General features: G+C 42.1%; 1 protein-coding gene across 3 annotated transcripts in view; it reads left to right on the top strand.

Moving 5' to 3' along the window:
• Positions 1-23894, top strand: part of LOC146834882 (cytochrome P450 2J2-like) — a 630312-nt gene that overhangs the window by 356509 nt on the left and 249909 nt on the right. For 2 of the 3 annotated variants that reach the window (XM_085602487.1, XM_085602486.1), the window contains exon 8: positions 9152-9290. In XM_085602487.1, coding sequence (XP_085458613.1) covers positions 9152-9290 — 139 coding nt within the window. Of the gene's footprint in view, positions 1-9151; positions 9291-10096; positions 10677-23894 lie in introns of those variants that run through there. The other variant, XM_085602485.1, reaches the window with a different exon arrangement.

A 23894-nucleotide genomic window follows, 5' to 3' on the forward strand; every position in this document is an offset into this window, starting at 1 on the left:
TTAAGACTGACGCAGGCACATTTCCCATGGGACTTGCCCATGTATAATGACCCCTTGCTAGAGTTGTGTCACTTTTGTGACACACTCCAGCAATGCGTCATTTTTGCTCCTACAGATATGTCAGAAATTCCGACGTATCTGTAACTCCTTGTAACATGATGCGTCATACTGTGAATATGACGCATTATTGGTGTCGCGAGGAGGGCGCAATGAAAAGTGACGCATCACTGTTTTCTCGCAGCGATGCGTCACTTTTCATAAATGAGGCCCAGTATGTCGATGGTCAGAGATGACAGATCGTGATCAGGTTGAAGGAGTTGCACTGCAAAGTATGTCTGTAGCCTATAACTTCACATCATGGCATCCTTGGCAAATGACCCTTATCTGTTGCCTTAAATCAAATTATTGCTGCTTTGTAAAGAAAGGACTTCTTGGCCCAACAATCTTCTCAGATAAACTTATGAAAGCATTTTAAGATGCCGAGTGTGCTGGAGTGGAGGCCATGCAAACAAGCAACATTAATTTAATCTGTAAAGAGCTCAACATTTGCTGCATGTTCGTGACAAACTTGGCCAGAACTCATCCTTGTGTTGCTGCTGAGTGCTTGAAAATTTTAGATTGTGTACTTCCTTTAATGTTTACAAGCTTTTACAGAGGAAAGAGGGAAAACAAGAACAAAATAATGTCATTTTCAGGAGACTAACCCGGTTATGTACTAGTGTTTTTTCATTTGCGCAGCAAACTATAACTTTCTACTTGTAAATGTGATATTTTACCGAACTTTGAGCTAAACATGTCTGTTTTTGAAGTGTAGGTTTTGCTATGTTTGCGTTATATTGAGAATAATGTTTTCAACCATTTGTTATACTACACATTCCAGTGTATAATGCTAAAATAATTTTCTGTAAAATAAAGTATTTATATTGTAGATTATCATTTTCCTAGTTCTTTGCCAAAAGGGCATGAAATAATTTACAGATTCTACAATCCTAACTAATGTATGCAGCGCCACCTAGTGGAGTTACAAAGGATGTGTGCTTCTTTAGCGTAAAAGGTTTAGAATAGGCCTGGGCGGAGTTCCGCCACACGAAACCCTGCAAAGTGTCTAAAAAAATCAGCTGTGTAGTGTGGTTCCTATATTCCTGATAGGCTCTGCGCATTGGAATATTATACACTATCGGACTGAGGTCAATATGTCTCTATCGAGTACATTAAACTTAATTACTTGTGTGTACCAGCTAACTCATAGGTCACTAGAAACTTCTCGAATAAACAGGAAGAAATTAATTTCTGACAACCGCATAAACATGACAACTTTGTTTCCCTTAGAATCAGAACAATCTCAGAATCGTAAAAACAATAGATAACAGTTTCACTCAGTCAATCGTGCATGCTTAGTTTCTACAGAGTTACACAGAAATAGATAGATGGGTGTTTCAATAAAAAGGGTTTATTGAACAGTCTTATTTCTCGTGCAAGAGATATGAACTGCTACAATCGTAAGACAGAATGCGAAGTAAAATATATACAGCGTTAGCAGTAAGATAAAATAATACTGCAATAGCATGGTGTGTAGCTATGACAGATATACATAAAATACATACATAAATAACACAGGCTAAAATGTTAATACTCAACTGATGCTTCTAGCTAGTTCTACCCCAGTGTACCTAACCTAAGTGTAGTACGAGGTAAAGAAGTAGGTGCTGTTTGTCTATAGTCTAGTTTAGCTATAGTTGCCAAGATTGGCCAAAAGTCCTTCTAAGTTCTAGTCCGCTCCATACCTTAAAATGAGTGAGGTTGGAATCTCTTTCCGAGTCTCGATCGCTAACACCCACAAGGTGAGTCAGAAACACTGGAGCTGGATTCTCTGCAAAGGGGATGACAGCATCTGGTCAGTGCGTCAGGCGGGGACTTGACTTCCTTCCGAACTTGCCGCGGTGAGCCGCGTCGTGCAAGTATGCAGTCGAACCGTGTTTTGCCATGGTAACTGAAGGTATATTTATACCTTGAAGGTGTTTAGGAATGCCAGTATTGGCGTAAAAGTCGAGCAGAAGAACGTCATGAATGAACCCCTAAGGAATAGATGTTCATGCATAATAAATGAGTTCTTGGAGAAATCAATATCCAAGCAAGGGGAAGTCCTAAAGGCTTAAGAGTCTGGTTTTCCAAGAACTCGTTGTGACGTAGATGAACGGATGTAGGTGGCCATGCCTGTATTTGGGTAGCATGGATTATGCCTAAATAAGAGTAGGATTTCTATGCCTAAACATGGGCAATGCGAATTGTGCCTATATAAGGACATAAATCGGGAAACTTATATACGGTATCTATATCAACACACAACAGCGAGTTCCGCAAGTGCCGTAGTGTGTCAGATCTTGCCTTTCGCACTGATTTTTTGTGTCAGGTCTTTGTCCCACACTGGAAAATCAGCACAAACTGCACCATGTGCAGCGCAAGAGGGCCCTGCTTCTCTCTACGTCTCGAGTAGATGTTCTACTTGAGCGACAGCTTTCTCAATGCGCACGGAAGGTTTATTAACGCGAGCGGTGGTGGCCATCCGCAACCGCCCGCGATGAGAAATCTCGCCGGGAGGTAGCGTGGAGTAATATTTTCATCACTCGCGCTCTCCAACTTAACGCAGAGCACAGAGTGGGAAAAACTCCGCAAACGGAGCGGAATATCATGCCAAGGCCTAGTTAGGAATACAACTTGCATGTATGTTGAAAGCAGGGTTAGGTCATGCAGTTCCATTGGGTTAGAGGGAAGTAAAGATGAGGAAACATGAGCTGGGAAGAACATAAGAAGGAAAAGTCATTTGGGTCAAATGTATGCATAGAACTGAAGTTTTGGTATCTTGGAGAAAAATAACGGTTCCGCTCCCCCTCTTTTTTCCTGCCTTACTGATGCCAGTGAGCCATACCTATCATTTTACATTCTGGCACTACAGGCTGTGGGTTCCTTTCACATATGAATAGGGTGCTCTGACCCTGCCATGACCCCATTCCCCCCAGCTCCATTCTCGTTGAAGGCACTTGCAGTGTGGGGTTGGGTTCAGCATTTTGGCAGGGCTGATTTTGGTTTCCAGTTCTACACTAGCTTTCGACCACAACATCCTGTGAATCTGAGCAAATCACTCAATCTGCCTGTGCCTTCCCAAAATGGATGAGTCCTTCTGAATTGTAACTGGTGCTCATGTAAAGCGCTTCAATACCCTCAGGTCGAATTTGTGCTATATGACAACTGAAACAACAACAAAAAGGACTGCAGTCTGCGCACCCCTAATCAGCCACAACAGAGAGACTGCTGAATGCCAGCCACAGTACAAGCTGGAACCAATGCATGCATACATCTGTGAGCAGAGCTTTGTTTTCGATAGTTGTGGTCACTTGGGATCTACTTTCATGTATTCCCTATCATTCGCCTACTTTCTGGCTGTATGTATGTATTTTCTGTTAAAGTCATTATCCAGCGCTACACTACATGCGATCTTTAGGATCATTTATAGCTCCTGGAAAGAAAGGTCCCATACTTTGCAGAGTTTACATTTATTAATTTCTTTAAGTGATCGCTCATTTAAATTTGAGTTAACTCCGGGATTTTAGCTACCCTCGCCCCTCTTGCAAAGGAATGCCATGCACAGGCCATACCAACTGTAGCCTCCCACCCAAGTCACTCAGCTCTCCGGGCCTGTGTCCTGCTGCCGTTTATTTGTTAAGCAGTGTCTGCCAGGCGAGATGCGGCACTATGCAAAACAAGTAAACGAACAAATCAAATAGAATAATGACATAAACAGACACATCATCCCAGGGCAGCCAGAGGAGCAAAGTGAATCTCAGCTGTAAGGCTCGGTCGGCGCTCTGCAGGCACGGGGAGCACAATTGCTGCCTCCTTTGGAAAGCAGTCACCAGCTCTGAAGCTTTCTCTTTACAATGCAGATTGAGGAGTTTGATGTACATGAGTTTGATGTGCGTCTTGTTTAACACAGCTTTAGTATAGTCTATAGTCTATAGCTGTGTCGGTGCCAGTAGCATTGGGGAGCGGATGTGGCGTTACGCCAGAGCTTCCAACTTTGGAATAGAATGGAAATTAATGGTTGAAAACATTTATTGCGTGATTACTTCAAATCATTGCAATATCTCAAATGCGTACAAACACTGAAAAGCATTACGAGGTCGCGAATTTATACAAACAGATTGAGCTAAATTAAAATAGAATTTATCGCGTACTGGTGTGTACAATTTTAGATTTCGCTGTGCTGGGCTTGTGAAATCTATTGTTAGGTTTTGCCTGCACATCACTTGCGCTGTGCTTGTGAAATCTATTGTATTAAATATAAATCTTAAAAGGGGCTTGCATCCCGTCCTCGCTTTTCATTGTTTCCGTGCTTGCCACTTACTTTCCCTCCATTTCTATTGGCTGTAGCCTGTTCCTTATGTGCTTCTGTTATCAGTTACTTTATTACTTTTGTTACATGGAATTTCACAGATTACTCATTTATTTAATAAATTAGTTAGAATTAAGTATTAAAAAAATGTATTTTGCCGCACAACACTTACATACCTTTCACCCACTCTCAGTCACCGCTTAACCTGCATACTCACTCACCATTGCACAATCAACCTGACACTGTGCTTGCAGTCAGATACTGCCCACCCACCACTCACACAGTGCTTACTCTGCCCTCAGACTCCATTGACATACCTCTCACCCAGCACTCACACTCCTCTCACCCTCCACCCACACCTCTCTCCCTGAATTCAAACCACTCATCCTGCACTTATACTATTGACATACTGCTCATCCTATACTCATAGTCCTCTTACCTTGTAAGGGGTAACATCTCACCCTGTACACTCACACAATTCTCAGTCTGAACTGAACACACATCAATTACCATGCATTCAGGCACTTATCAACCTTTATTCATGCACCACTCATTCTGCACAGAGAGCACTCACACCATTCTCCCTGCACCCACACCTCTTATTGATCACATAGGCGAAACCTAATGCATTTACGAATGCTTGTTGCAACTGCCATTTTTCTTTTTTTCTTTGCAAATTAAGCACAGCTCTAAACTTTAGGAAATACGACAAATGTGGTGAATTTGGCGGTCTTAATTTAACCTTATATTTAAATAACATGGATAACATACTGACATATCCACATGTGGTACTGGTGTGCATCTGTTTTAATGCTAAAGGGTAGGATGCTTTTACTAATCGCACACTAATTCTACATATGAGTAATTGTAGCTTCCCACATTAGTGTTATTTTTAAATAAATGTTTCACAAAAATCTAGTGACTACAATAGATTCATTTGTTTGCTTGATGTTTGTGAATCAGACCCTATTGTGACTGAGGCTGCTGGATTATCACTTATATTCTCATAATACTACACTTAATTTTGGCTCCATTGACAATTTTAAATAGAAAACACAAAGCCTTGCCTAAATCACTGGGAAAGTCGAAAAATTACGAGAGCCACTCACGTTAGATTTGGTTGAGAGACACACGTTAGATTGGGGTATCTAGGAAGTCTCAGTTAGACTCCCAAGAATAGAGGCACAAACTCAATAGTTGCCTGTATGCTCCAAAATTGACTGAGCCCTCCTCATGCTCGCCCATGCTTTTTCCTATCATGGCTATGGTGCCGATCTTTGCAAACATTTACTTCATGATTCTTTTCCAGTGTGCACCACAAAGTTTCATGTTTATGTGTTCCAGAAGACCTGGATGATTGATGATTTAAGGCTCATTATGTTTGAGGTAAGGAGGGCTTAGTTTAATAGATGGCGCTGACCAACTGGGTAACTTAACTACCTGCATTAAATGTTGTCAAGAGTGCAAAATCAATTCAAAAAGCTTTATTCGACAGTAAGTCTTAAAAGCACAATCCACACATTAGACACAGACAGAATAAATATCACAAAATAAACCAAACACAATTTAAAAAAAAAAATCATTAAATCCAATTAGTTACTGTCGATAATATGGTCAAAAACATTATTAGTTGCTAAAAGTTACAGAACAAAAAAGAAAAACTTAACTTGTAAGGGACACTAACTAGCAGCAGGTTGGATAGAAAATCGGGTACGTATTATCCAGGTCCAACTTAGAAATTTAGCTACAGCCACAACTATGCAAGGTGAACAATCAGACCCCAATATCCTTAATGCTTCTATATGTCTTCGAGTAGCTAGCTTAAGACAAATAGGTCTAAGCCATTTGCGACGTGGAGCAACATAGAGAGGACATACAAAAAATACAGGTGCTACAGATTCAGGCATGTCTAGGCAATTATGACAATTGTCATCCAATGTAGAGGACCATTTATTTGTGAATGATTTGACCGAGAGAGTACCTACTCTAAATTGAAAATATAACTTCCGGTCAAATGGCCTCTCAATGATGTCCCAATATGGTTCACATTCTGGGCGAGATTTATGATCTAGAAACCGACCAGTTAAATTTGTGGACATGTTAGCTCTATGGGATTCTAACTGGACCATTTCCCAATATTTATCTTTCATATGTTTTTTTGTTGGGAAGATTGAAGGGTCCGGATTATCCCATAAAATACTGACATCTAACTTTAGTAAAAGGGACCTAATTTCCCTGAGCCACTGGATTTTTTGAAATTGGTCGGCCTGAATCACAGCCTTCAAACCCTGTACATAATGCGTTAGTTCAGGGGTCGTCCAAATACGTCTCCAATACAACAGTGGTCGCAACCTAGCTAAATCAGCTATTTTTTTGCTACCTAGATCCAACAAAAGCGGGACAGTTGGGGTGCTTTGGGGCACACCAACCAAATTACGTAAAAAAGTATTCTCCGCTTTAACTAGGCGGTTCAAGTTGGTAAAACCCCATAGTTCAGATCCGTAAAGGGCTGTATTAACTACTTTCATGTTATACACCTCAAGGGCGGGAGTAATTGGCCTTGTTAAAGAGGACCTATGTTTGAAGGATAGGGCACCTGCAAGTTGGTGGAATTGTAATATAGCCATATCCATATGTCGATTCCATTCCATGTTAGTCTGTAACAAAATTCCAAGTTAGACAAAGGAGTCGACCTGTTCAAGGGGTGTACCATCAAGAACATTTTTACCCTTAAAGGAATTGGCCTGATTCAGAGACATGAACTTTGTCTTAGTAGTATTGATCTCAAGTCCACGTTGTTGGCAGAACTCTCCGAATGCATTGACGGCCTTCTGGAGGCCACTCGGGGTCCGTGAGAGAATTAGGGTATCGTCCGCAAACATGAGAACAGGTACGCGTGCCCCAGCTAATATAGGAGCATGAGTGGGAGTGCAACTAAGGTGATCAACTATTCCATTTATGTATAAGGAAAATAGAGAGGGAGCCAGGACACACCCCTGCCAAACACCACGTTCGACAGGGAATGAGTGCAAAATCTAATAATTTTCCACCTGTGTCTCATCTAAGCATTAGCTGTACAAGCAGAAGTAGCTCCTTCATTGCCTAAGAAGACCTTTTTCTATTACTTCTTCAACTCTTATTGTCCACCTGGGAAATGTTGAGATTCTGCTTTCTTACTGGAAGTGAAGAAATTCTATCAAAGTCACTTATGATGGCCAACCTTTTCTCTTGTTGTGTGATTTCAACACCAAGATTACAGGAAATACATAACCTGTGACTCCATAAATGCAATAAATTCTTACAATTCTGTCTGTGCTTAATTTCAGCCAGTGGTTTATGGTGCTCGGCACCAGCACTTAATTGTCAACACCGGCACTAATGACAGTCTGCCACATTGTGGTGCTGTCTGACTAATCAAGAAATTAGCTCAACAGTTATTTATTAATCCAATATACATTAAAAAGGACTAATGCCTGCCGCCCAAGCCATTCTTATAGTATTGGGTGCCTGCAATGGTCTGAATTGTCATGCTTGTAGGAGTGTGATGCTTAGGAGTTATGTTGGTACTGTCATTTCAAAGCGTTGGCAGGGGAATGGGTGGTGTAAGCTGCAGTGGCCTCCTGATGAGGCCCCAGACACTTATTTTATTTTTTTATAAATTAAGCACTGATTCTGTCCATGGCTCAGTATTCCATAGACCAAAGAATAATTACCATAGGCCCATGTGGCTGTCTTTCTGAGATGAACAATCTCTGCCACCTCAATTGCAGATTAAAGAGAGATGCCCCTGAATCATCTCCACGAAGTGGGCAAATGAAATGTCTATATGTGTAACTATATGCCTGACTATGCCCTAGTGAACTTTGAGCTCTTTACTAGAAGTGTGTTTTGGGCGTCAGAGTGGAGAGTAATCGACTAGTTTTCCGGAAATAACTATCTATCAATGGGGCATATTATCAAGAAACGGCGATAATGGGCTTGATAATATGGCTTTAAGAATTCCCATAGAAGCCCACGTTCTGGTGTCAACATGGGCTTCTATTGGAATTCTCTGCGGCATATTATCAAGCCCATTATCGCCGCTTTAGCGGCAGTTTTCTGCCGATAAAGCGGCGATAATTTTACCGCCGTGCTTGATAATATGCCCCAATATTATCAAAATGCTGAAACCTTGACTGAGCAAGTTTTAATGCTGGTGTGGCAGCTATTTGTTTTACAACTCCATGCTGTTTTCACCCACAGTTAAACTAATAATAAATACTTAACTATTTATTAACTAGAACATCATTTTATAAAATGTATATGGCTATTATTATCACTGATTCTGTTCCTCAAAGAGCCCCAAATCCATTAAATCTCAGGATTTTCTCTTAATTTCTACCCTGGTGGGGGAGATTAGATTCAGACACATGCCTGACTGCGTTTATTGATTAAACAGTGAGATGACAATGAGTCATTCAGGAAGGTCACACATGGTGGTCCCAGCACTGTGAGCCACAAAGCTGTAGTAACAGTGGCATTTGCTATCACTGTCTAGAGATCAGGGTGAGAAGGTGGTAATGTGAAACACCAAAACGACTTTGGTTTGGCAATAGCTATCTTCCTTTAATTCTGCCTTTGTGAGAATTCATAGATAATTGTCGCTGCCAACTGCTCCCATCCTGAAATTACACAGCAGAACTTTTCATTTGTTTTTTTAAATATATATTTGAAGATGAATCGCAGAAAGAAGTCCAATAATTTTCCTTATTTAATTTTTAGGGAACTGTTGTGATCCCAAATTTTACATCTTTGCTGTTTGACAAGAATGAATGGAAAACCCCTGACACATTTAACCCAGAAAACTTTCTAGAAAATGGCGAGTTTAAGAAGAGCGAGGCGTTTGTGTCATTCTCTCTTGGTAAGAAACAAATCACCTGTTTGATTACTTACTAGTAAAAAGAAAAAACAAGAATTTATGAGAGGACTCGTCAATATTTCATTGCAGTGCTATAAGTCAATAAGCTATAACACTGCTATGGAGTCACTGTAGACTGAGCTTCAGCAGTTTTTTCCTACATTGGGTCTTGGTGTGGACACATCCAGCCCTGACTAGTGTGTCCACCATCAGCCAATCACAGGCCCGGTTGGTCAATCTTCAAGATGTGACTAGTGGCATCTGACTTGTCGTATGTCATCGTCCCTGTGAATTCTGACACTATCATGCTGCAGACTATCCCCCTCCAAGTCAGGAAGCGGCTAATGAACAGGGATGCAGTAAGATGAACACAGAGAGTATGACCATTGGACTAGAGGAGTGAGGCACCTATACATAGTGCACATGGCACATGTGTGGCTCGGTATGCCTTAAGTGTAGTTTCACTGGTTAAAATGATTTTTATTTTGCTGCACACTCTTTTCAGAGGCTACCTGGGAATATTTAAATTGACTATACCATTAACCTTTTACATATAGTTTACTGAGAGTTTGCTACAATGTCCTTTGAAATAATTGTCATTAATATATGTGTACCATAACATTAAAAAAAATGAATTGCAATGTAAATAGGTATAATACTACATTTAAAATTGTGCCCACAAATTCTAAGGCAGGAAATATAGGTAATAAACGTAGCATATGATTAAAGTAAATATATATGTAAAGAAGGGTGATGACACTGAAATAACCGAGTCCGCTGACAGCTAATCTTTATTTGTGTTGTTTTAGGAAATCGTGTGTGTATTGGAGAACAGTTTGCTAAAATGGAGCTGTTCCTCTACCTCGTCACCCTTCTACAGAGGTTCAGTTTCACGGCACCTAGAAATGTTGTATTCAATACTTCAAAGTACAAACGGGGAGTCCCACACTATCCACTTCCTTACAAGATTTGTGCTGTTTCTCGCTGATAAAAGCCACGAAGAGTTTGTTCAAATCTGTACTTGGCAGCATTACACAGTGAATCTCAGTAGAGTCTCAGGGTTTATCATAAATGGAGCCCGGAAGGCATATATCCTTTTAACACACTAAAAGTAATCTTGACTTCATTGTGGCTAGAGCTGTGGACAGTTTTACTCGAGGCTATATTACTAATGTTTATGTTATACAGTACGATCTAAGATAACAAAATAGATTAATAAAAAAATACCATGAAAAGCATTTTGTCTTTTGTAACTGAATATATCATGGCATGTTAACAACAATAAATTGGATGTTAAATAATGTCTTCTCAGACACAGTGATTAATTTTTGTATCAACTCAAGCAAATATGGAAATAATTGAATAAAATATAAGTAAGTTTAAGCAACCCATTTTCTATGGGTGTCATTTTTTGAAGTACTCAGGAACTTATGGAGTATACTGGTGTTATACATTGCAACAACAGATACAGCAATGTTTAGCAGTAAGTGAAAGTGAATAGAAGGTAGGGGGAACAAAAAACATGAGTATAGTTTATGTCAGATAAACTCAAAATAGGAGGCCATTTCGGTGTTGTCTGATCACCAAAATTGACAAACTGGTCCTTAGATCTGCTGGAAGAGAGTTCAAAAAGAGGTTGCCTCACCTGCAAGGATTGATGTTAGGCCCTTCTGAATCTAGGTGATGCAAAGAAAAGGGTGCCCCTCTAGGTCCGCTTAGTCACCCCAAGATGCTGAGCAGGTCAGCTCAGTAAGGCGATGTATAGAGGTTAAGGGCTTTGTCAATTAGCCAACCCAGGTTATATTATGAAAAGACTAGAGACATCTCTATAATCATTCAATCAATATCTTTAATGTTTTCAGCAATAGCAATATCAAATATCTACATACAATAACAAGCATTTGCAATGCAACAGGTCTCGCATTAACGCGAGTTTGAGCTATCGACATTGCAAATAACAATGCCTTTTATTTTTGTTTTCTTTTTAAAAACATAAAAAGGCATTGTTATTTACAATGTCAATAGCTCAAACTCGCGTAACTGCGAGACCTATTGCATTGCAAATGCTTGTTATTCATTAGTAAATCTAGCGTGTGCATTCCACAAATAGCACCCACCTGTGGGTGACAGGGGTTTCTTTTGACTCCTGCTCTATTCACAATTGTAAAGTCATTCAGAAAGAATCACTAATGTTCTGCTGCTTCCGTCAACTGTTATATCAGTCACAGCTCCCGCTTTCCGCTTCGATTTTCCACTGTGATATCTTTAGCAGGTTGTATTTGGCCTGATTCATAGTGCTCCGTACCAAGCCCAGGCAGTGTGAGCCGGAGGTCTGAATCAGCGGAGCCACAGCAGAGGGCTCGCGGACCGCACCAACTGGCAGCTCCTCGGCCACGCGAGCCGCTGCTCTCTGTTTACGTATGTAATGAGCTGTAGCCAGGGGGTGGGGCGGGAGCCGCGCGCACACGCAGCAGATTCCCGGCAGCGCCTCGGTGCGTGTAGGGCTCACATCCACACCGAGGCGAGACTTTCGAAAGCGGAGCGGAGTGGGCAGTCACATGCCGCGGAGCCCCGGCGAGAAGCGACTCAGATGAGGCGCGCCCATCTCTGAGGGAATGGGTAAATAATTGTTCTTTTGATTTTACTAGAACAAGTTTTCTGATGTTTAATGGATGCTCCGGCGATCATTGTGGCAAAATCTTTAAGGACAGCAGTTTAGAATTGTGATACGGTTTTGATACTCCACTTTCTTGAAAGGGGTCGACTTTGAGTACGTTTTGAAGGGAGTGCTTTTAAAATGTGTTTTGTCTAGACATGATAATCAGAACCTGCACTCTAAGAAATGTATGGAGCAAGTTATTGTGAACGTGTGTTTCTGGACGGATGGCGGTGTGAGTGAGCCCTGTCGTACTCTAGTAGGTCAGAGAATGTACAGACAGTGGGACTTTCCTATTTACTGTTACTGCAGATGGATGAGTGGTGTGTGCCCCGAGTGTTCTGGAAGCGTGTCCCGCACAGTACCCCTTGGCAGTGATGGCAGCCTCGGTGCTGAGAGAGGTGTGTGTAGAGCGTTTTCCCAGCTTTCGGACCCTTCTGGTTGACGAGTCGAGAACCCTCTGTGTGCGCGCGCGTTAGGCAGCCGGGGATGCGGTGAGGGGGGGTCGGCAGCGGCGGGATGTGTGCGCGCGCGCGTGTCTGTGTGTGTGCGTCTGCGCAAGCGCGTCTCAGACGCGCGTCCACAGACCCCGATCGCTGCGCGTGCCCCGGTCTGTCTCCCTTGAGAGGCATCACGGCAACAATAGTTCTCGTTGGCGCAGCGCTTCGCGCTGCAACGCCAGCGAGACCTAAAAACAGAAGAATTGAAACAATGAGAATCCATCAAAATAGAAGATAGGAAATACAAAGTTAAAAGGACCAACTACAGGGGGAGCCTATAAAAAGTAAAAACACAAATGCAACTACGTACATAGCAGTTCATATCAACAAGATCAGATAAAATATTATTGACAGGCACCTGGCACAACCAGGCTAATCCTAGGCCTCAGGTCTATTTTAGTCTTCTCGTCAGAACCAGGCAGCCCATAAATAGCGGGTTAACGTCTCATAAATTAGCGGAATATCTGCTATAAAACTAATTGCGAGTGCATTGTTGCAAGTTAAAATCGAGACTAGTTTAAAAAGGGGTAGCACCCACTTCCGGCACAGGTATCTAGTTTTAGTACAAAATAATAAAAAATGCAGCAGGGTTTTGTGCCCCCCAAACTCGCAGTCACAGAGTTCACTGACAAGTGCATTTGATGGGAATGTAGACATATATACTTTGGTAGGACAGACAAAATTAAGATATAAAGTGCAGCTTGCCTCCAGAAAACCGCAATAACGTAGGGCTATGTCTCTAGTCCTGCTATGTTCCTAATTGACAAATGGCTGGCTATCTTGTAAAAATGATTAGCATTGCCAATGTATGCTTTCATCTTATGCTCATGGGAGGCGACCTTAACTCTAAAAATAGGATTGGAGGTTAGAGTGATTGGCTTAGTCCAAAGATAGGAAAACCCCAGTTTATTTCAAAGTCTGTTTAACTTAAAGTGCCCATGTGTTGCTAAAAAATGTTTTGGGCGCTACCATTTCAACTTGCGCCTCCAGGTAGGACTTTCCATGAGGATTTCAATTCAGGTGCAACCAATATTGCACAGGAGCAAGTGCAATAGTGTCCAATATGGGTCGAATTTCAAGCTCCAAATATATGGGCTTAGTCCCAACCCCAAGCTTCAGCAAGGATCTTAAGAAGTTATTTTCTAATACTTGTAGCTGTTTACTACATCTGTATCCCCATAATTCAGCACCATCTATAACAGATGCCACCGCTTCTGTTTGTAAACATCTAGAGCTATACTCAAAGGATGACCACTTCCGATTTTGTTTTAAAGGCATTTGATGAATGATTCAAGATAACTACAGTCTTATCAATTTGACTGTTTTAATTATTCAATTGAATTTGTATTTGAAAAGGATACCCAAGTAATCACAAAGTGTAACAGATTTCTCATATTGGACACTAACCATTGGGGTTCTCTTAATAGGAAATGATGGATATAGCCATAACTTTTGTTTTTAACAGATTCATTTGGAGCTGTGTCAGCAGCAAATAATAAAATAAGTATCTTTTTGTTGCATAATTTTGGTCCGTCAGGATTCTCCTTCTCTAGGTAACTGTGTACATCATTCAGAAAAAGAGATAACAAAAGGGGTGCAAGCCCAAATCCTTGACAAATATCAGAATGGATGGTAAAAGACTTGCTGAATTTTTCTGCAGCCCCATTATGAACTCAGGCGCTAGCATCCACAGCAAGGCTTCAAGGTTATCAAACAGGGGTTTCTCAATTCCCCTTAATATCAAGCGAATGCCATAAATTTGATCTGTTCACCAGGTCAAAGTCAGATTTGAGATCTATAAAACATAGATAAAGCTGAACCTTTAAGAACGTAAGGCCTGATTTGGAGTTCGGCAGACAAGTTACTCTGTCACAAACATGACAAATTTCCCTGTCTGTCGTATTCCAGGTGCCATTGGATATAATGCACAAGTAATGCAGCGGATGGAATATTCATCATGTTTGTGACGGGGTAACCCATCTGCCGGACTCTAATTCAGGCCCTTAATGTATTCAATACAAATCATATGCAGTCTAATTGCATGATGAATGGTACTAATCTCTTTGTGGAAGCCTAACTGGGCACCAATAAGAATGGAGTTCTGATCCACCCAGCCCTGTAATCTATTTAGCACAGCACGGGCAAGGATTTTTTCCCATACTGTCAAGTAATGTAATGTGCATATAGTTACTGGGCAGCAGTTTACTGCACTTTTTATGCAAGGGTATTATTGAGGCTGAATGCCAAGAAGATGGAATATAATTTATGCTCAAGGGGGCATTGAAGACTATCATCAGAATATCAGACCACAGCTTTAGGTTGGTATGAAAAATATCTGCAGGGATGAAATCCAGAACTGTTGCCTGTGTGCCATGATGGATTTTTCTAATTAATGTCGAAAGAAGTTAAGTTGCCCTTTTACTGGCAAGTTATTATGGATTTCAGTAACATTATTGCTTTTTTCCATGTGGTGAACATAATGTGCGTGCCCTTGTGAGCTACTGATGCTTTATGCTCTACAGTTTCTCATAGTGCTCAATGGAGGTGCTTGCACCGATATAGTGTTCATGGTTACTTGCCACACTGCCCATTGCTCTTGAAATAAGTTTCCAAAATTGCTTGCTGTTCTTTCCTGCAGATGCTAGTTTCAAATCTTTCCAAAGAGCTTCTTTATAAGATATCTTCTTGTTCCTAATGAGTAGTAGTAGTAGTATTGAGTTGGCTGCATCGGACGGATTTTGAAATTCTGTTCGATCCCAATGCTTCTCGTCTAGGAATACTGAGGGAAGATTATATTAAGGAAGTGCAAAAGAGTAGTGTGCATAGTTTCAATGTTGTGAATTCAGATGGCAGAACTAGGTTCATTGATGAATTTCAAGAAGTGTTTGATGAAAAACTGGGGTTTGTGAAGGAATATGTGCATTACATAAGACTGAAAGAAAGTTCAATACCCATAACACACAAAGTCAGACCTGTGCCCATTTCGATGAGAAATTCTGTGGAGGTGTACTTTAAAATATTGTGTGGTGAGGGAATAAAGAACCCGTGGAAAGTTCAGACTGGGTTGCTCCTGTTGTTGTTGCTCGTAAACAATCAGGTGATATTAGGCTGTTGTAATGAATGTGCTTTTTGCTAAAAGGACACACCCAAACCCTGCACTCCCACTTTGGAGGCAAATATACCACTGCACCTTTAAATAATACACTTTGAGCAGCAGTCCCTAAAGACGGGGAAAGGACGCAGCACTCCCTTTAGGCGAGGCAAGAAAACAAATTCAGGTGCATTTAAAATAACACACACAAGTTTATTAATGCAACATTTTAGAACGGTAGGCCAAATATATCAGTAAATGCAGATTTCCAAGTATCAAGTGACTAAAATGAACAATTAGAATAAAATGCAGTATATACAAGTAGCAAAGAGTAGAAAATATATACAAAATGGTTGGGAACACCTCAACGATTACATTTGCATCATCCTTGCCAACTCAAGCTAGGGAAGCACTTCAACAGCCCGGGAAGGAGTTTAATCAGGACTCATGTTCCGTCACGTCCACAGCAATACGTCTATTCTGTGGTGAACTTCCACCTGGCCCTCAAAGGTTCCCAGCGTAAATATCATTACTCAACGTGAGGCGAAGCTTCTAGAAAACCTCGCCCCCTTCTCATTGGAAAAAACGAGCTGGCTGTACCAGTCTGCGTCAAGGCCAAGATGGAGGCTGGCCAAGCTCCTGTATTTTGACATCCAAGACAGAGTTGTGCATTTTCACATCTTCCAGCCTCTATCTTGACGAAGCTCCCACAAGGCCTTCCAGAGTACATTAAACAAAAGCAATCGCTCAGAAAAACAGAAAGACCTTGACTGTGAATAACCCAAACAACTTGCAAGCACTGCTGTGCACGCAGAAAAACTGCAGCAAGGCAAAGCCAGGGAAAAAAGATGACATGAGGCCATGTAAAAAGCCAATAGTAAACACTTCATAATTCTCATAAGACAAACAACTTGCAAGCACTGTTGTGCATGCAGAAAAGCTGAAGCAAGGCACAGCCAGAAAACAAGATGACATGAGGCCATGTCAAAGACAATAGTAAGACTTTCATAATTGTCACCAATGTACAACACAATGCACATTTCTGCACAACTGCTTATAGCGTCACATACTTTATCTCTCAATGTCCTATAGCATCACATACTTTATCTCTCAATATACAACACAGAGCACATGTGTGAACCACTGCTCACATCACTGCACTTCGAGACCAAAAAGTACATTCCACACCTCTTTCTCCCTCTCACACTTTCAAATGCACATCCCACACCTTCTATTCTTGGCAAGACTATTCTACTCTGTGACAGCTCCCACTGAAAGACAACAAGATTACAAGAGAGGAGGGAAGCATGCATATGCAGGACCGTCTCATATATTCAGGCTCGGTTAAAATAACACACTAAAGTCAATTAAAATTATGGTAGTTGAAGGTCATCATAGGGTGCCAAATCACAAGAGTGCCTCTATCACTACAGCTGTGTGTGGATTTAAGAACTTTGAATAAATGTATGGTTATTGATAGTTTTCCTTTACTGAATAGTACCAGATGGTGTCCCTGTTATATGGGGCTCCATTCTTCACCACCCTTGATCTGACAGCTGCGTGCCACCATATCATACTACATCCAGACTCGACAGATCTTACAACATTCATAACTCCCTTTGGCACATTTCAATTTGTGCATATGCCATTTTGCCTTGTGTCAGTGGTGGCCATGATTCAGAGGGTCATGTATGAGTTGTTTGGAAGTATGGAGGGGGTGAAGTGCTTTCAAGAGGATTTTTTCATATTTGGAGAGACTATACAGGTGCATGTCTTAAGAGTGAGACAAGTGTTGGATGTACTTAGAAAGAACTGGAAGAGTTTATGTCCTTCCTAGGTATGGTGGAGTTTCATGCCAAGTTTGTCCCTAATGTAGCCTCTAAGCCACATAATATGAAATAGTTACTTAAAAAAATGCAAGGAATTTGAGATACGAATCACCCCTTACTCCTGGGGCCATCCATGGTGTTACTCTTTATATGTCACGGTTTTCTTTTGTTTCCTTATTTGAAAAACGAATAAACAGAATTTGCAAAACAAAAAATGGAATGAATTTGTTCGGAGTGAGGAGTCTGAGCGGGATTTCTTTGTCATCAAGGAATGTCTTGGAAGTACACTTAAATTACAGTGATTTTAACCCTCTAAGTGTTGATTTGTTATAACTGAATCTAGCACTGTAGATTTGGGTGCAGTTTTACTACAAAAGGAGGAAGAGGGAAAATATTTTAAGGTTATAACTCACATCTTTATGTCCTTGAGTGGAGCAGAAGCTAATTACTCCACCATTGAAAGAGAAGCTTTGGGTGTGCTTTAGGCCATTAGGAAATTGAGGAATCTTTTGTGGGGTATGAGTATGACTTTTACTGTAGTGACTGACCATAAGTTTTGGTAGAAGTGGTGAGCAAAAGGGGTCTGGATGCGATTTCCATTCGCATAAGCAGATGGATTGTTGTAATACAGGAATATTGTTTTGATAGTGGTAATGTTTGTGATGCCCACAGCAAGGTGGCAAACTGTCTCTCTAGACTCAGTTTGGTTGTGGAAATAAAATAAGGTGAGGAAAATGAACAGGTTATGGTTTTTAGTGTCACTGAAGGGGCCATTTCACAGAAAGAATTGTTAGATGCTGTCAAGAATGATTTTGTGCTGCAGAAAGGGAGTAAGGCGATACGTGATGGATTGAGTTCGGAGTTGCACATGAATTCTAAATTGGATGGGTACTGAAAGGTAAGACATCAGTTATCTTGCGAGAGTGGAAACATTTTGCTTGGAATGAGATTGGTGATGCCAGTGGTGCTTAGAGAAAGATTCATGAAGGTCATCAGGGCATGGGCAAAACGAAAGCAAGAGTAAGATTGACTTATTTGTGGCCTGGTGTGGGCATTCAGATTGAGAGGTTGATAAGAGAATGTCTTAATTGCATGAGGTGTGATAAGGTGTACGTATTAGGTAAGTAGTACTCCCTTGGCATGCAAAGCTATGCCTAGTATACCTTTGGAATTCATCTTAGTAGATTTTGGTGGACCGTTGCATAGTAAAGGGTTCAGTAATTATCTTCTGATTCTTGTGGACAAGTTTTCTCATGGAGCTGAAAGTGGAGTGGTGGGTGGTATGGAGACCAAGAAAGTTACGGATTTTCTGAGTGAAATCTTCAGTAGAGAAGGTTTACCTGATGCCATTCTCACTGACAATGGGCCACAATTTGTTTCAAAGGAGATGGAAGATTTTCTAAGGATAAAAGAAATCATAAATAGGAGATACTCATTGTATCATCCTGAGGGCAATGGAACTGTGGCGAGATTCAATAGAACAATAAAGGAGTGTGTGCAATTGGAGATGAGTGTTGGCAGGTAATGGAAGGAAGGTTTGTAGAAATGTTAGGATGCTGATTTATTTTACCCACACTCTACGATGGAGAAATTCCCTTTTGAGTTATTTAGAGGAAGTAGAGTGAACATGAAAGTGTTACCTGGTTGTATGTGTTGGAGAAAAAAATAGCAGTATCCAATGTGAATTGGAGAATATTTTAAATAGGGATTTGAGATCTGTAGGGAATCGTAAGCTGAATTATGATTTGTAGAATGCAATCTCACATCGCAATTTCAGTATTGGTGACATGGTTTTAATAAAAAGTCCTGTGAGGGCTGGGGGGTGTTTCCAAATTCTCTGTTCTGCAAAGAGCTGTAAAGGTGTTTTGAAATACTGTCAAGTTGTATGACTGGAGGGTTTGGAACCTCAACAGGGTTTTAGCATTCTAATTGTAAGTTCTGTTTTATGTTTTCTTTAACCTGTGTGCCACTGCATTTCCTCTGAGCTTTTAACAGATCTATTTTTCTATTTTGTTGCATGGCTGTTTTGTATTTTAGATATTATTGTGTTCTATTTTTGTTTAATCTTTTTTATATAATGTTTTTGTTTTTTCTCTGTTTGTTGAGGAGAGAGGTGTGTGGTATTCCTGTTTTTATTGGTTTAAAAATTAAGCCTCGGCAGAGTTTGTGGAGTTCCACTACGCAGAACTCCGCGAAGTGCAAAAAAACCCTCTGCTGCGCTACGCGGAGCTCCGCAAAGCGGAGAAGTTTCTTTAGATAAATGCTGCTCGCTGTGATTTACAGTGCCAGGTGCTTGTCCGCACTGTGCAATCAATGCAAACGGCACCATGCACAGCACAAGCGGGCGCTGCTTCCTTTCTGTCGCTGAAGTAGATTTTTACTCTAGCGGCACCTTTCTCGACAGACGGTTTCTCAATGCGAGCGGTCACAAGCATACACGACCACTCGCAATGAGAAATCTGACCGCCCGTGTTCAGAAATCTCGCCAGGAGTTTGATTTTCCATGCTCGCGCTCAACAACTTGATGTTGACAATCGCGAATGAGGAAGAATCGTGCTGGGAAGTGGATTTTCCTCGCTAGCGCTTGCCAGCTTGAAGATGATGAACGCGAGCGAGGGAACAAATTCCACTCCAAGCTCTGTATAACGCAGAGTGTGAAAAACTCTGCAAACTCCACGAGCGGAGTTCACCTCCCAGCCTTATTAAGAATGTTAGCAGGGTAGAATGTTAGCCAACATTCCAGGTAGGCGATGATCTGTCTGGAGTGTTTTATTTGAGGCAGTTGAGCCTGGACCAGGAATATATTGGCATATGATTGAGGTGTTCCTAATAAATAACCTATAAACTCTACCACAGCATTGCTGTGATCTTCGTAGAAACCAAAATCAAATTAAAATCCTGGTGCTTCACAGTCTTCCTAAATGGGTAAGCACGTGCATCTGTATTTTGCATGTTGGACTTTTCCTTATAGAACCCATTTTTATTAGCATTTGTAAAGGCAAACCAAAGAATGGAATTACACTTGACAGTACAGAAACTTGTCTATTTATGAATCATTACAGTCATAATCTCACATATAGTATCTTCGCACAATTGGCTCGTCAGCCAAGCACATACACCAAATGTCTGAACCCACGGTTTCTCTCGTACTGAGCAGGAATAATATTGCAACAACACATCATCAATAGGGTGAAACTAACTTGTCTCACGAAAGGTCTAATCACAGCTCACATTCCCTATTAGTGGGTGAACAATCCAAAGCTTGGTGAATTCTGCTTTATAATCATAGGAAGAGCCGACATTAAAGAATCAAAAATCAACGTCACAATAAATGTTTGGCCACCACAAGCCAGTTATCCTTTTGACAACTTTTCTGACACCTCCTGCTTGAAACCCAAAATGTCAGAAGGATCGTGAGCCCCGCTTTCATTGTCTGTATTCATACTGAAAATCGAGATCAAGCGAGCTCTTGCCCTTCTGCTCTGAGGGAGGTTTCTGTCAACAACCCAAAGAGACTGTGTCACAAGCAAAGGACATAGGGACGTTTCAATCCCAATCCAACATCTTTTAGGAGCCCAGCAGCACCCTGCTCCAAACGGCCCCCTCACTTGTCCTTGGAAAAACAAGGATGAATGGGAGATTTTGATGGGGCACCAGGGAAACCATTGCAAATGCCCATGTGGGCTGAGAGGGGCATATTCAAAGGGTTCATTCTGTGGATCTTCCAGTTTTGCAGTTGCTCCCAGAGCCTACTCCATTGTGCTAGTTCTTAAGGGTGTTACCCCTTGTGCTCGTTCTTAAAGGTGTTACCCCTTTGACACCAGGTTTACCTGAGAACCATGACCAGCTAGCTAACTATTTGGCGCATTTGGGGGGCGCTAGAGGGTGCACTGTGGAATGGCTGCACCCTAGTGCTTCTCCGTTGGTCAGGAGAAATATTCTGACAAAATCAGCGGAACAGGCAAACCAAGACGGACAAAAAGCATGAAATAATGTGTGGGAATGTCAGCACCACGACGTACCGGCACTGAAAAGGGAAGTTATTGTGCCATTTCATCAGAAAATCAGCCTGGGGAAATTTGCGCGGTGGAGCTGCAGGCTAACACAAAATGGTGGTGCGGCACGGCGCATAGTCTACAAAAGTGAAAGGATCCCAAAGATCAGCGTGCCTGTAAGTATATAACCGCTGAACATAATGCGGCTCCAGCATCTGATATTCCGCTGATCTGTGCACTGCGGTGGCTGCGCTTGTTGACTCCACTCGCCCCTAAATACTGAGCACCGCCGTTCCGAATAAAGGTGGGGAACACCAATTCAAAATGGTGCCGCAGAGTGAAGATGTGACTGTTGAAGCAGCGCGGCTCGCAAAGTGAACATACATGCCGCTGTGATCGACCGGAGTGCCCACGACTGCCAAAGACAAACCAAAGGTGGGAAACTACTTGGATTACCTGGGCGCAGCACTTGTAACGTAAAGGCGGATGCTGTGTGAGCGACGTCCTGCAAAATGAAGTGGTGTTGAATGCTTGGTGTGCGGCTGACATCGAAGGGCTCATCGTGGCACTTTCGGAGAGCAGTAATTAGAGCAAGCTGACAACATATAATCTTGGCTGTGACGGAGCGCCGCATGTAGCAGCACAGCAGGAATCCGGAAAAAAAACGCTCAACCAACCGAACGTAGCACACCTTAAGTATCAGCGGTGCAGGACCTATCAAAGCAACGGCTGGCGTATGTGGTTGTGTTACGCGCCCTGGAACACCAATTTAAAGATATAGCGTACACAGTCGCTAAAACCACTTGAGTGCTGCTGGGAGTAGGTGCGGTAGGCTGTAAGCTGAGGAATCTTGCGACGCAACTTCGCAGCGCTCGCATAGAGACTGTGCAGCAGCTGCGAAGAGAGGAGACAATCCATAATAGATCAGCATTAACAAGTGGCCCTGTCACACATGGGAAGCTAGTGGAGGCAATAAGTGAGACTACACCAGAGATCCCACTGCAGCGCGATAACAAGGAAACGCTCAACACAGGCACATGTCACACTAGCATCCCATGAACCTGAGGAAGAGTACAGAAACCTTGATTGGAGCAATATGATCTAATCTGCGACAACTAGAGGATTACAGCAACACAGACACTGTTATTGGCTGTAACTATTGTTAGATACATCACTGCCATGGGAAAAATGGACAAGCAAGAACCTAAGTTGTCTTTCGATGTACGTCGTACGCCCAGAGTTACAGCGATGCACTCCGACACCGAAATGGACACAGACCTAGTCAAAAACTCCGCTATGGAAAGCACCTTGCAAGCTATTCAGCAGAGCCTTCAGGCTATAGACAGCAAGATTGATTTGCTTACTTTACGGGTTGACAATATGGCTGCAAAACTAGATAAACAAGGTGAATGACTAGATGCCACAGAACTGAGAATCTCTGCGGTCGAAGGCGAATCTAATACCACAACCCGAAAATGCACGGAGATGGAAAAGCTACTAGAAATCATAATAATGTCTGAATCCAGAGAGCACAAACACTGGACGACTAGAAACCTTTGTTGAAGATATGGTACAAGATATATTCGCCGCGGAAAATCTCTCACCTATGCTCACCATTGAACCGCCTCCAGGAGCACCGCCGAGATTTGTTATCTCCAGGGTCCTCAACTTCAGAGACAGAGATACAATATTACGTTTGGCAAGAGAGAAAAAGCAAATCAGCTATAAGGGCAACTCCATATCATTTTATCCGGACTTTACAATGGCAGTGCAGACAGCGCGTAAAGACTTTGCTCCTATGAAAAAGAAACTATGAGATATGGGTTTTGAATATGCAATGTTCTATCCAGCGAAACTGCGCATAACGCATGACGGACGCACGAAAATACTAACAACGCCAAGGGCGGTACAAGATTTCATCAAGCAGACCACTGTCAAACGGAAAACACCAGGCCGTTCCAATACCGATCCAGACTCGGACTGAAAACGAAAGAAACAGTGGTAATGTATATAACATTTTATGTGGCCAAGATGCGTTAAGTAAATCTGCAGAATTAGACTCAACCTCATTGCTAATTCCCTACAGAAGAGGTAGCAAGTACGCACCACAAATATGTAGTACCAGACACATGGACACTGAGACTGTATCCAGATACACAGACACTGAGGGGCTGATTAGGATGTTGGGCGGTGGTGGTGCAGAAAAATATAGTTTTCCGCCTGTGAGCAGCGGTCCTCACACCCGCCGTATTAGTATGGCCAAACATAGGCCATTTCCTGACCGTCACGGGGCGACGTGCACTGCCATCAAAGTGCCCCCGCCACCGCGGCGGTGGGAGCCAATGGAGACTCATGGCCGTGCGGAATGACGTCCGCACCGCTCCACAAATTAGGATGACTCAAGCAAGCAGACGCACCCCAGCGGAGACACCGCCCAACCAGAGACGACGGAAGCTCAACAGTGGGGCGCGAAACCAGAGTCCCGGTCATGACCGCCATGGACCTAGCTCTACACGTCTTTCCGGGGCTGTACCTG

The sequence above is a fragment of the Triturus cristatus genome, chromosome 4_2 (assembly GCF_964204655.1).
Source record: "Triturus cristatus chromosome 4_2, aTriCri1.1, whole genome shotgun sequence".
Classification (NCBI taxonomy): domain Eukaryota; kingdom Metazoa; phylum Chordata; class Amphibia; order Caudata; family Salamandridae; genus Triturus; species Triturus cristatus.